General features: G+C 38.7%; 1 protein-coding gene across 12 annotated transcripts in view; it reads left to right on the forward strand.

Annotated features, from left to right (window-relative positions):
* The window catches only part of TENM2 (teneurin transmembrane protein 2), a 696,995-nt gene extending 685,686 nt beyond the window's left edge, over positions 1-11,309 (forward strand). For all 12 annotated transcript variants that reach the window (XM_080995195.1, XM_080995200.1, XM_080995203.1 and 9 more), the window contains 4 exons: positions 1,862-2,158; positions 3,347-4,961; positions 7,585-7,715; positions 9,368-11,309. In XM_080995195.1, coding sequence (XP_080851321.1) covers positions 1,862-2,158; positions 3,347-4,961; positions 7,585-7,715; positions 9,368-10,129 — 2,805 coding nt within the window. In that variant the 3' untranslated portion in view covers positions 10,130-11,309. The remainder of the gene's footprint in view (positions 1-1,861; positions 2,159-3,346; positions 4,962-7,584; positions 7,716-9,367) is intronic.
* Positions 11,310-12,770: the final 1,461 nt, after the last annotated feature.

Genomic DNA, 12,770 nt, shown 5'->3' on the forward strand with positions numbered 1-12,770 from the left:
ATCTGTTACTGTCTTTCCTGGGGCAGCAGTCAAATGTAATTTATAGCTTAGCCAATACTTGTGCTACAGAGCCTCTTGCTGAGCAAGGCAATGAGAATCTCTCTTAGAAGCTCTCCATCTGACTGGGGCCTGTATTAAAAGCATGATAAATGTAAAGTAACAGATGTCATTGGGGAAAGTGGTTAGAATTTGAGAGGTGAAAAGGGGAAATGCTACTATTAGATGTGTCATCCTATAGTATGTCTCATATTCAATCCCAAACACATTTTCCCTGACCATCTTTTTCATACTCATATACCAGATTTCAGATATCTCAGATCTACTTTTTCTTCTAGAACCCCCAATATCTATTAGTCAGGACCAGGTGCAGAAGATATAGAATTAAAGCACAGGGTGCCTCTGAGCACATTCTGCCCCTACGAATTTGTTTTCAGTACCAGAACCCAAACTAAGCTCAGTCCACTTCTGGTTGGTTTTCTTCACTTTAGTAATCTAAATTTGGTGGGGAAAGCCTTTTGTTGTTGCTGTTGTCGTTGTTGCTGTTGTTAAACAGCTGAGTGTAGATTTACTGCAAATCATCCAGCGTCCTCCCTTCTGATCACCCCTATCCTATACTATCTAGAATCCCATATCATTTATGAACATCACAATGCTGTAACTATTAGTCCATGACCTATATAGATAGCACTCTTATATGTAAAAAATGCTTATAACACTTAGGGCTCATGCTAATATTTTCAGATCTGCTTGCCTGAAAGTATGCTCCTGCTATGAGCCTGGCTATCCTATAGCCTTGCAAAAGGTTCATCCTCTGAAGTTCCGTTCTGGTTAAATTTTTGGGCTGCTTTTTCTAGCCAGGTAAAGGGGGGTGGGAGAGAAATCATTGCTGGATAAGAAATATATGTAGTCTTTTTCCTGCTCACTTACCCCTGATGCCTCTGGGCATCATTTTTTAATATTTCTGATATTACTGAATAGTGTCTTGTGAGAGTATTCAGACAGGAGTTAACTAGAGGGCGGAGTGTGAGTGAGGAGAAGTAGAACTGTGAGGATGCAGTGTACTTGGGTCTTCATTCAGGAGGGGAGTGATCTTCTAAATAGAGAAGAATCCAAAGAAAGTTAACAGGGGTGTAGTGATCCCCTGGGTCTGTTATACTACTAGAAGTACCTCAGAAGTGTGACTGTTGGGTTGGGACATTGACAGAAAGTACACATTGTTTAAAAACCAAAGTATTAAGCTGTAACACTGCAACAACTTAGTTAAGGAACTGAAGTGAAATAAGCTAATTTATCATTTAGTCTAGAAACCTGTAACATCTAACTTGAGAGTAATAATTCAAAACAAGCAACTGGAATTTAAAAACACTGTGTGTTAACTACCTTGTTTAGAAACCTTAACATCCACTAGATTTAGTATAATTATTAATAAGTTAACTGTTTCCTCAAAGAACTTTATTTCCTGACACCTTTTGTTCTACCAACTTAGTTCTGTATTATAAATCTTTCTTATTTGTTCAACTTCTGCCTGAGTCTCCAATATCAAAGTTTTACCTCACACAAAAACCGTAAGATAACCTGTTTGGTTATAGGGTCAACGGAGGGGGTGTCCAATATTCCAGACCACTGTATTGAACTGCTGCAAGTAAAGTAACTAGTTTGAGAAGAAGAGCAACATCCAATCACAAAAAGATGCAATTATTTAATTGTCATGTAAAACATTTAGAGCTAAAAGTTCTAAGTAAATCTGTTTGGAAATTTTTTAGTGAACTTACTGAATGCTCCTCCTACATGGTTCTTACACTGAATTTCTAAACGACAAATTATTTACTGAAGTAAACAAAATTATCTTTTGTTTAAACAGGTCCATGGAAGGAACTTGCTTTCCATTGATTATGATAGAAACATTCGTACAGAGAAAATATATGATGATCACAGAAAGTTTACACTGCGTATTATTTATGATCAATTGGGACGCCCTTTTCTCTGGCTACCCAGCAGTGGGCTTGCTGCTGTGAATGTATCCTATTTCTCCAATGGGCGGCTGGCTGGACTTCAGCGTGGTGCCATGAGTGAAAGGACAGATATTGATAAACAAGGCAGGATTATTTCCCGCATGTTTGCTGATGGAAAAGTATGGAGTTACACATACCTGGAAAAAGTAGGTAACTTTTGCCATGAGCAACAGCATTACAGACATGGAATACCATCTATTGTGGGAAATATCTAAACATAGACATGTATCTAATATATTGCAAACATTGATGTACAAATAGTTGAAAGTGTGTGCCAAAGCATTTCTAACAGCAGAGTCATAAGCATTTACTCAGAAGTATTCCTCCTTATGTCCATTGGGGCTAACTCCTTGGTAAGTGTGTTTAGGATCGTAACATATATTAATTAGTAGCAATTCTTTGATAACCTTTTGGCATTTTGGTGCTGCCATAAAGCAGGAAAGACCACTACATATACGTGCACCTTTGTTATGAAAGGTCTTCTAAATGTCAGTTTCTGGTAAGAAAACAGTAAGCTTAATATCACTGACTAAACCAGGTGGATTGGCAGCACATAGTTTATCTCTTAACCTCCTCTAGGAAGATTAGTTGTTTATGCCATGTTTACCTTTCTAGGTGAGCTTTTTAAAATTGTGCATTAATTTTAAAAGAAACCAAAACTATTGGGTGGTATTCAACTAAGTTTTAGACAGAACATACCCCTTGAAATTAATGGACATAACTAAATTTGGTCCATGAATTTCAGTGGGTCTAGGGACTGAATAAAACCACCACCATTTGTTAATTAACTGGGGAGGAATTCAACATCACGCTAAGGCAATTGTTCCATCAAGGCAAGCATTTCAGCTTGCCAGACAGAACAATCTGCCCTCCTTCCTCTGTGTGCTGTTTCGGGATTTACCTGGCACACACCCACCTGAGCCAATTTTGGTTTGGAGGAGGGGGCAAAGCCCCATTGCGGAAGCCTCATTAGTTGAATCCTACCCTTATTATATCTTCAGTAACAATGTCAAGATCTAGAAAGGAGGCGACTTTTTAAAAAATTCCATTTCCCCCTCTTTAAATATAGTGCATGAAATGAATAGAATTTGACAAAATGCAGTTTAGGTTATCAATTTTAGTTTATATCTGACAATTGCTTTTTTTTACTAGCTACTTGGCACATATATTAAAATATATTAATGGCAGTGGGTGGAACTGTCACATACATAGAAGCAATTTTCAATGTTTCTTTAAACTTATTAATGTTTCAGGATTGGAATTCTAAAACCTTATTTGGTACGTTCTTGACCGTACAACATATAATTAATATTCTTTATGTGTTTTTTTGATAGTCTATGGTACTACTACTTCAGAGTCAGCGGCAGTACATCTTTGAATATGATTCTTCAGACCGACTGCATGCTGTCACTATGCCAAGCATTGCTCGTCACAGTATGTCCACTCACACATCTATCGGCTATATTCGCAATATTTATAACCCTCCAGAGAGTAATGCCTCCGTAATTTTTGATTACAGCGATGATGGAAGGATTTTGAAAACATCTTTTTTAGGAACTGGTCGGCAGGTTTTCTACAAATATGGGAAATTATCCAAGTTGTCGGAAATAGTTTATGACAGTACAGCAGTGACTTTTGGATATGACGAAACAACTGGAGTTCTCAAGATGGTAAACCTACAGAGTGGAGGCTTTTCTTGTACAATCCGCTATCGTAAAATTGGCCCTCTGGTTGACAAACAGATTTACAGATTCTCTGAGGAAGGTATGGTCAATGCAAGGTTTGATTATACCTATCATGATAATAGTTTTCGAATTGCTAGCATCAAGCCTATAATAAGTGAGATACCTCTTCCAGTTGACCTTTATCGTTATGATGAAATCTCAGGCAAAGTAGAACACTTCGGAAAATTTGGGGTGATCTATTATGATATAAATCAAATAATCACTACAGCTGTAATGACACTGAGCAAACACTTTGATACACATGGACGCATTAAAGAAGTTCAGTATGAAATGTTCCGATCGCTCATGTATTGGATGACAGTGCAATACGACAGCATGGGGAGGGTAACTAAGAGAGAATTGAAACTTGGGCCTTATGCCAACACAACTAAATACACCTATGATTATGATGGAGATGGGCAACTCCAAAGTGTGGCAGTCAATGATAGACCAAACTGGCGTTATAGTTATGATCTAAATGGCAACTTGCATCTATTGAATCCTGGAAACAGTGTACGATTGATGCCACTGCGCTATGATCTAAGAGATAGGATTACACGCCTAGGTGATATGCAGTATAAAATTGATGATGATGGCTTTCTGTGTCAAAGAGGCTCTGACATATTTGAGTACAATTCCAAAGGGCTCTTAACAAGAGCTTACAATAAGGCTAATGGATGGAGTATTCAGTACCGTTATGATGGAGTAGGAAGACGGGCTTCTTACAAGACTAACTTGGGACACCACCTTCAGTACTTTTATGCTGATCTTCACAACCCAACCAGAATAACACATGTGTATAATCATTCAAATTCAGAAATTACCTCTCTCTACTATGATCTGCAAGGTCATCTGTTTGCAATGGAAAGCAGCAGTGGAGAAGAATACTATGTTGCCTCAGATAACACAGGTACACCTCTGGCAGTGTTCAGTATCAATGGCCTCATGATCAAGCAACTACAGTACACGGCATATGGAGAAATCTACTATGATTCTAATCCTGACTTCCAGATAGTAATTGGATTTCATGGAGGATTGTATGATCCCTTAACAAAACTGGTCCATTTTACTCAGAGGGACTATGATGTTTTGGCTGGACGTTGGACCTCTCCCGACTATACAATGTGGAAAAATATTGGTAAGGAACCTGCCCCATTCAACTTGTATATGTTCAAGAGCAACAACCCTCTCAGCAATGAACTGGATTTAAAGAACTATGTGACAGGTGAGAAATAATTTGTGGTTTAGGAATCTGTGGAAGTTAGATTTGTGGAACGTGTATAGGATAGATTTTGTATTTGGGTAAATAATTTAGTATCAAATAAGATTTCAGAATCCTTCTGCTTAGAAAAAATTGGAAGTTTATTTTCAGTTTAAAACTTTGGGACTCAGCAGTACAGAGAAAGGGTCTCATGGCTTCATGTTTTTCAAATTGGGATGCAGTCCTTCATCCAGTTCTGTGGCCTTAAGGTACTCTGAAATTAGCTGATATCACCCCACCTGATAACAAATCAGCATATTTTTAGTTAAGTACTATAACCTTGATCCCCAAAGTTTCTAAGCTGACTGGGAGAACAAACAAAACCACTGAAGTTCATGCATATGAAGAAAGCTTGCCAATTTAAAATGCTGAATGCCGTACAAGAGCTTCATGTTCATCTCTTTGTAAGACACTGTGCTAATGACAGTTTGCAAGCAGACCTCACCTTGATTTACAGATGCAATGCCACTGCTTCCTTCATTGTACAGATGAGAACACTGCAGTCATGCAGCCATTTAATTCAGTGAGTTTTAAGCCATTGCCTTGAGAAAAGTTGTATGCAAAGGTCCATTAAATAAACTAGTGCTAGAACTGAGAAGTAAAGCCACATTCCTAACAACAAATATAGTATCTGGCTCATAATGTCCTGGAAGTGAAAATGATGCCATCATCCTAAAAAGATTGAGGATCAAGCCCAGTAGGAGTTACAGTTTAAAGCCCAACTGGGTGGGGGGCAGGCATAAACCTTACAATTTAAAATAATTCTTTCTCCTGTAAGTGCTGAGAACTATTAAGAAACATTTGGAGATAGTAAATATAAACTGCATGCCTTGAGCTTGGGTGGAAGTTGTAACTTCTGCTCCACTGGTACTAATTTGCCTCTTAGTAGAATCACACAGTGCTGAACTAGATGCTAACTATTTCTTAAAAGAAAGGCAATTAAGAGCTATTCAAGAGAAAATCTTTCAGAATAGAACATGGAGTGTGCCATAATTAAAGTCACAGCCTTTTTTATGACTAAGAACCCCCTCCCCATAAATGCAGCTAATATAATTTCAGAGGAGGTTAAAACTTCAAGGAACAGTAAATTATATTTCAAGAAAGTGGAAGTATATATGATTAGGTTATTCAGGATTTCATTGGACTTGTATTGTTTCTTAAAAGTCACCTTGGCGTTTGGGGTAACTACATTGTGATATACTCTTATAAAGGCTGCAGAAAGGGGGGAAGGGAGAGGACTAATTAGTGGTCTGAAAGTGTTATGTTATATCCCAGCTCTAAGTGGAGCAACAGTGGAAAATGGGGCATGTTGAGTGTAAAAATGGTTGGAAGGGGAAGAGTTAAGGACTGTTACTATCTACTCAGGAGCTGTTAGAGGCTCCTGAGGCTGCTTTTTATTTTATTTTTAAGAAACCATGGGCCTATTGCTATGTAACATCTGTTAGGGCTTCTATGAACTTGGCTCATTTTCAGACTAGTTGAACCATCAATATTTGCTTGAAGCTGCAACAATAATTATTCACACATACAGAGAAGGAATAGGTTATCCTGTCATATTGTACATTTATTATACCCCTGGTGAAGTAGCTGCTCAACACTTCTTTCTAAGTTGACAGTCCCTTCAGCCTTCCATAAATAACTGCTCTGCAGTTGTTAATAGTCAAATATAAGTGCAGACATACTTTAGCTGAGGCCATAATTTCTTCTAGGATTAAATGATTTGCTGAAAACATGGACTTTGAGAAACAAGCAGTGGATGACATCCAACAATGCCCTGGTAGACTTCCACTCATATACCAGGGCTCCTTTGTACTTTGCAGCCCTCGTGCCCCCAACATCTGCTCCAGAGGCTTCCCCAACCCTCTTTTGGGGGGATAACATGGAGGGGCTGCAGGTGTGGAGGGGAATCTCTTTATCTGATGGTGAATAGACACTGTTGTATTTTGACATTATCCTCCCATCATAGTGAAACTAGCTGAGGTAAAATATTTGTCACGGTACTTGAGAACATTTTGTGGAATAATCATTTCAATGTGTAACCACAAAATTAGATATTATAAAGTATTTGGTATGCTCAGAAGTTCTTTTAAAATTTATTGGTAGTAGTAGTAGAACTGAGAGCATTTATGTGCTAACTTTTCTTATAGAGAGCTCAAGGCGGTATATATAGTTTCCCACCTCACCCCATTTTATCTTCACAAAACCCTGTAATGTATGTTAGGCTGAGAAATAGTGACTGGCACAAGATGACTTAACTTTATAGCTAAGTGGACCTTGGTCTCCCAGGTCTTAGTCCAATACTCTAATCACTACAGCACACTGGCTCTTAGGATTCCTGTGGGTTAAATATAATTTAGAAGAGGGCTTCCCTTTCAGTAATCTGTTTTTAGTGCAAATGTCACAACACTGTCCTTTACACTTGCTGGGGAATTTTTGTTATCCAAATGTCAAAGTAAAAAAGAAAGAAAGAAGTAGGGTAGAAATCTTGAAACTCTTGTCCTGCCTTATAATTAGGAGTTCAGGTTCACTGCTACAGATGTTTACTGCACACCTTCAAGTCTCACACATATTTACTTTTAATTCTCAGATGTGAAAAGCTGGTTAGTGATGTTTGGCTTTCAGCTCAGCAACATTATACCTGGCTTCCCAAGAGCAAAAATGTACTTTGTTCCACCTCCATATGAGCTGTCAGTGTCTCAGGCATGTGAAAAGGGACAGGTAAGCAAAAGCTCTTTCTCGCCACATGGTAAATTTACCTTGGTTCATGTTGCATTTAGCATTATTTTGCAAATTAACAATAGCAAGCATACTTGAGAAAGTAAAGTAAAACTGATGAAACTGAAGAAAACTGAATCAGCTGGATTTCACACTCTGCACATTTGTTTGCTGTCAGCACAGATTATTACCATCAATGCAGCATGCAGACCTTTCTGGATTTACCTTTGAAATGATGCTTGATTAACATGGATAAAAAACTCCCACAATAATTTATCATATGTTCATTTTGTAATATCATACACCCTTTCTGCTCACCTTTTATATAAGCATTAAAAATTGTGATATATGGTTAAGTGTCATGCATAAAGTCAAGACGCATGCTTGAATCAAAATAATGCCAAAATCCTTAGTATTTCATTTGGTAGAGTTTTGGATTTGTGGGCAACTTGCAATTTTTGCTTCTCAGTTTACTTAAACATAATGTAAGAGGGATCATCTCTCAATAATTACCTCATATTATTTGCTAAAATTTAGCTGCAAACATTAGTTGAACTATTTATTGATACAAATCCAAAAATAATCTCAGATGCACTTTTTATTTTGGATTAAAATAGTAAAATTATGTTTTGGATTTTAAAAGTTTGAATAATTCTCATGAATATAGTCAAAAACATTTTATTATTTTTGCCTTTGTTAATGTCAGAATTGGATGTGGTATCTCTCCTCTACAAAATACTTCAGATACCACATTGTAAAATATGTTCACAAATGCATAAGATTTTGCATGGGTACTACTAGCTTGAATCTCATTTGATAACTTTTAAAAATGGGTTTGACAAATTTATAAAGGATAAGGCTACCAATGGCTTCCAGCCATGGTGGCTATGTGCTACCACCAGGTAAGTCTCTGCAGGGTTGATGTCAACACCTGGCAACCTTCGACAGCTGCCAGGGCCCACTGCCTACTCTGGGCTCCCTTTAACTTTTTTTCTGGCCTGGCAGTCTGGGCATCTGTAGCCAGCTAGACATAGTAATACTTTTAATTTCCCTCAATTCCCTTATAGATCTTGATTGAGCAGTATCTCAATCTTAGGGCTTTGGCATGTTTGCATGGGTACAGTGAGACCTTAAAATAGTGTGGCTCCAAACTGCTTGGGGTTTTAAACACCAGCACTTTAAATTGAGCCCGGAACTGAACAGGAAGTAAATGCAGTTATTATAGTAGTGATGTTATATGTTCTTAATGCCTGGCTCTCTACAAGTGTTAGAGCAGTTGTTTTCTGTGCCAGGTAAAGTTTTAAAATAATATTTAAAGTCTGCCCCATGCAGAACATATTACAATAGTATTGCACAGGCTCTCTGTGCACTTGCATAAATCGTGAGGTTTAGGTATAATTTGATTAGTATCATAGTAAAATGATCTGCAACAGAAATTATTCATGTGAATTGGGCTTTCAATGAGAATTATAGCACAGGTGGCTTCCTAGATGCTATTGGACCTCAACTCCCATCAGTTCTGAACAGCATGGGCAATGGGCGATGTAGTCCAGCTTGCATCTGGAATCCACAGATTCACTATCCCTGAATTAAATAATCCCTTACTGTTTGTGCTTCAACAATAATGTAACTTTTCCCCCTCCTTTTTTTTCTAGTTAATTACTGGAGTCCAGCAGACGACAGAGAGGCACAACCAAGCTTTCATGGCCCTTGAGGGACAAGTCATATCTAAAAGATTACATGCCAATATAAGAGAGAAAGCAGGTCACTGGTTTGCAACCACCACTCCTATTATTGGCAAGGGAATCATGTTTGCCGTGAAGGAAGGCAGAGTAACCACAGGGGTTTCAAGTGTCACAACGGAAGACAGCCGAAAGATCGCCTCAGTGCTTAACAATGCTTACTACTTGGAAAAGATGCACTATAGCATTGAGGGGAAGGACACCCATTATTTTGTCAAGATTGGCTCATCTGACGGCGACCTTGTTACCCTGGCAATGACCAGTGGGCGTAAGGTGCTGGACAGTGGAGTAAACGTTACGGTATCCCAGCCAACCCTCCTAATCAATGGAAGGACTCGAAGGTTTACAAATATTGAATTCCAGTACTCCACCTTGCTCCTTAACATACGCTATGGCCTGACCCCTGACACACTGGATGAAGAGAAGGCAAGAGTGCTGGACCAAGCTCGGCAGCGAGCCTTGGGGTCAGCCTGGGCCAAAGAACAGCAGAAGGCACGGGATGGCAAAGAGGGTAGCCGCCTGTGGACTGAAGGAGAGAAGCAGCAGCTTTTGAGCACAGGGAGGGTTCAAGGTTATGAAGGATACTATGTGCTCCCAGTGGAGCAGTACCCAGAGCTGGCAGACAGTAGCAGCAACATCCAGTTCTTAAGACAGAATGAAATGGGAAAGAGGTAACAAATTAACCTGCTGTCATCCTTGTCTGGATGAACCAGTAGTTACAACTGTTATCTCCTCTCCTAAGGAGATGAAGACCAACGGGGGCACTTGGCTGAGCTACTTTGGGATAGTAAGTGGCAAGAAAGCTCACATTTTTTGAGTTCAATGCTGCTATCCAAGTGATTAAAAACCACATCCTGAAGTGGACTAAAGCCAGACTGAAAACTTTAAACCGTGCAGATTCAAAAGTACCCCATAAATATTACCCACTTGTTCTGGGTCTAAAGAAAACATAAATCAAAACAGAAAAAAAATATTTAAAGAGAAGGCCTCATCTTATATTACCTCACTCCATTCACACGTGAGCAAACTTTCAAGATATTCAAGAGGGCCACCCACCTCCACTAGACCAGCTGATGGGGAAAGATTCTTCAGGCTGCTTGTTTGATAAACATTCAAGAGGTTTTTTCATTTAAAAGCAAAATACAGGTGCATTTAATACATGACTTCTGGGGTGATTTGTGTGTAGCAACTGGAAGAAATGAGAACAGGAGCAACAGAGCACTGGAAATAGCAAAAGAAGTATATTAAGGAATATAAACCTGCACTTGCACTCCAACCCTGCTTTTGTCTGGCCTAAAGTTAGTTTATTCAAAGAGGGCAGAGTGTAAAGTTCAATTCAAAATGGTGGCTATAAATCACTACTGATAAATTTCATACTCTGTATGTCTTTGAAGATTCCATTGTGGACAGTATAACACAGTTACAGGGTGTAGTCTGTTTAGATTCAGTAGTTTGTTGGTATCAGTTCTAGTAGAGCTGTGGGCATTGTGTTAACACTATTGCAAATGGGCACCAATTCAGATCACCCTGTACATACATCAGCCAGAAGGCACAATCACTGTTTCAGATTTTAAAAAAAGAAAAAATTATTAGTGTGTTTGTTTGGTCGAGAAACTGAGACAATCACATTATGGTCACCGAGGGCGGGGGGGAGAAATTAAAAAATATATAAAAACAAGTCTAATAAGAACTTTGGTACAGAACTTTTTTGTAATATACATGTATGAATTGTTCATTGAGTTTTTATATTAATTTTAATTTGCTGCTAAGCAAAGAATAGAGACAGGCAAAGATAATTTATGGCAAAGTGTTTAAATTGTTTATACATAAATAAAGTCTCTAAAACCCCTGTGAATGTAATGTCTTCTGTATTAGAGATGTCCTGAGAAAAATGAATAGAATAATAGTCAGCAGTGGGGAAATATTACATTATGTTTCTTTCAGATGTAATGCTTTAAGACTCGTATATGGGGAGGTAAAGATAGCTTGACAGCTATACATATATTAACAGCCATCCTTTCCAGATAAGGCCTTTTGGAGACTTGCCCTTTCCACTGTTCTAATGTACATGGTTGCCTACTTCATTGACTTTGTATGATAAGACTCAGTAGAAAGAAACTCCTGTTACAGACAAGGTTGATGATTTAATTGACCCACCATAGTAGTGTCTTGCTTGACAAATCTTGCATATTACATTTTTGATAATGTGACAAATATGCATAAGCAAATGTGTGATTTATATATATTTGTGTTCTGGGACTGCCTGGAGCTCCCCAAAGACTGTGCACTTCATGACTCACAGGTTTGCCGCTCTATATTGCACAAAGCGGTCCATGATAATATGATAATATGCAGCATGTGCAAACTTAGCAATGACTTCCTCTTTCTTAGATGTTCCTTTTCCTCCCCCACCCTACACATTCTGTTGGATTTTAAAATCCAGGAACTGTTCAATTGGCCTTCTACACTCTGGCTGTAACGTAAGAAAATATGGTTACCTGGTTAGAACAATAAACCCAGAAAAGTAGTCTGCAATATAGTAATGTATGAGGAATTGCATTTTACACTACAATATAAACTATCACAGCTTTCCAAACAAATCCTGGGATTGGTGAATGACTCGTGAAATGTCTAGTACCCCTCATAGTTCCCAGGGCTACCATGGGAGATTGCTATTAAATTACTTTAAGCAAATGTTTAGAAATGCCCGTGATTTTTTACTTGGAGTGTCATGTATTAAAATAAAATATGAGAACCAGCCCTCTCATAAGGCAGAGTGAGGCAGCAGCCTCAAGTGGCAAATGCTGGAAGCAGTAGCCAGATGTTCAAGGACAGAAAAGTAAGTACTGTGCAGCTTGCCCTTAGGCTGCTCTCCATAGGTGTCATAGAGCAGGGATGTCCAATAGGTCAAAAAAGCTCAACAACTTTGACCTGAACCTCTCCCCAAAAGGGGTAGATCACTGCCAGGTTTTTTTTTATGTGAGTAGATCGCAGTCTCTTGGAAGTTTTGTTTATCAGTAGGTTATGCCCATGTGGGATTTCAAAACAGACACACCCAAATAGTAATTATCCCTTGCATTTCCTGGAGTTCAATCAAACCAGCCTCATAGTTGCTTCAAACACAGTGTTTCCCCATAATATCAGGGCATCTGTCACAGCATCTAGGCGCATTGCTCATGGTCGACCCAGTGCTTATAGTTCATTTCTGAAAGCAGCAGCACAAACAGTGGGAGAAGACCGAGTAAAGCTGGCTCAAACAATTAGTAGCATCCACTTAGCAGCAGATAAAACAAGAGCTGCTAACACTTTCTACCTC

This window comes from Podarcis pityusensis (assembly GCF_964106645.2).
Source record: "Podarcis pityusensis genome assembly, chromosome: 2".
NCBI classification, from domain to species: Eukaryota; Metazoa; Chordata; class Lepidosauria; order Squamata; family Lacertidae; genus Podarcis; species Podarcis pityusensis.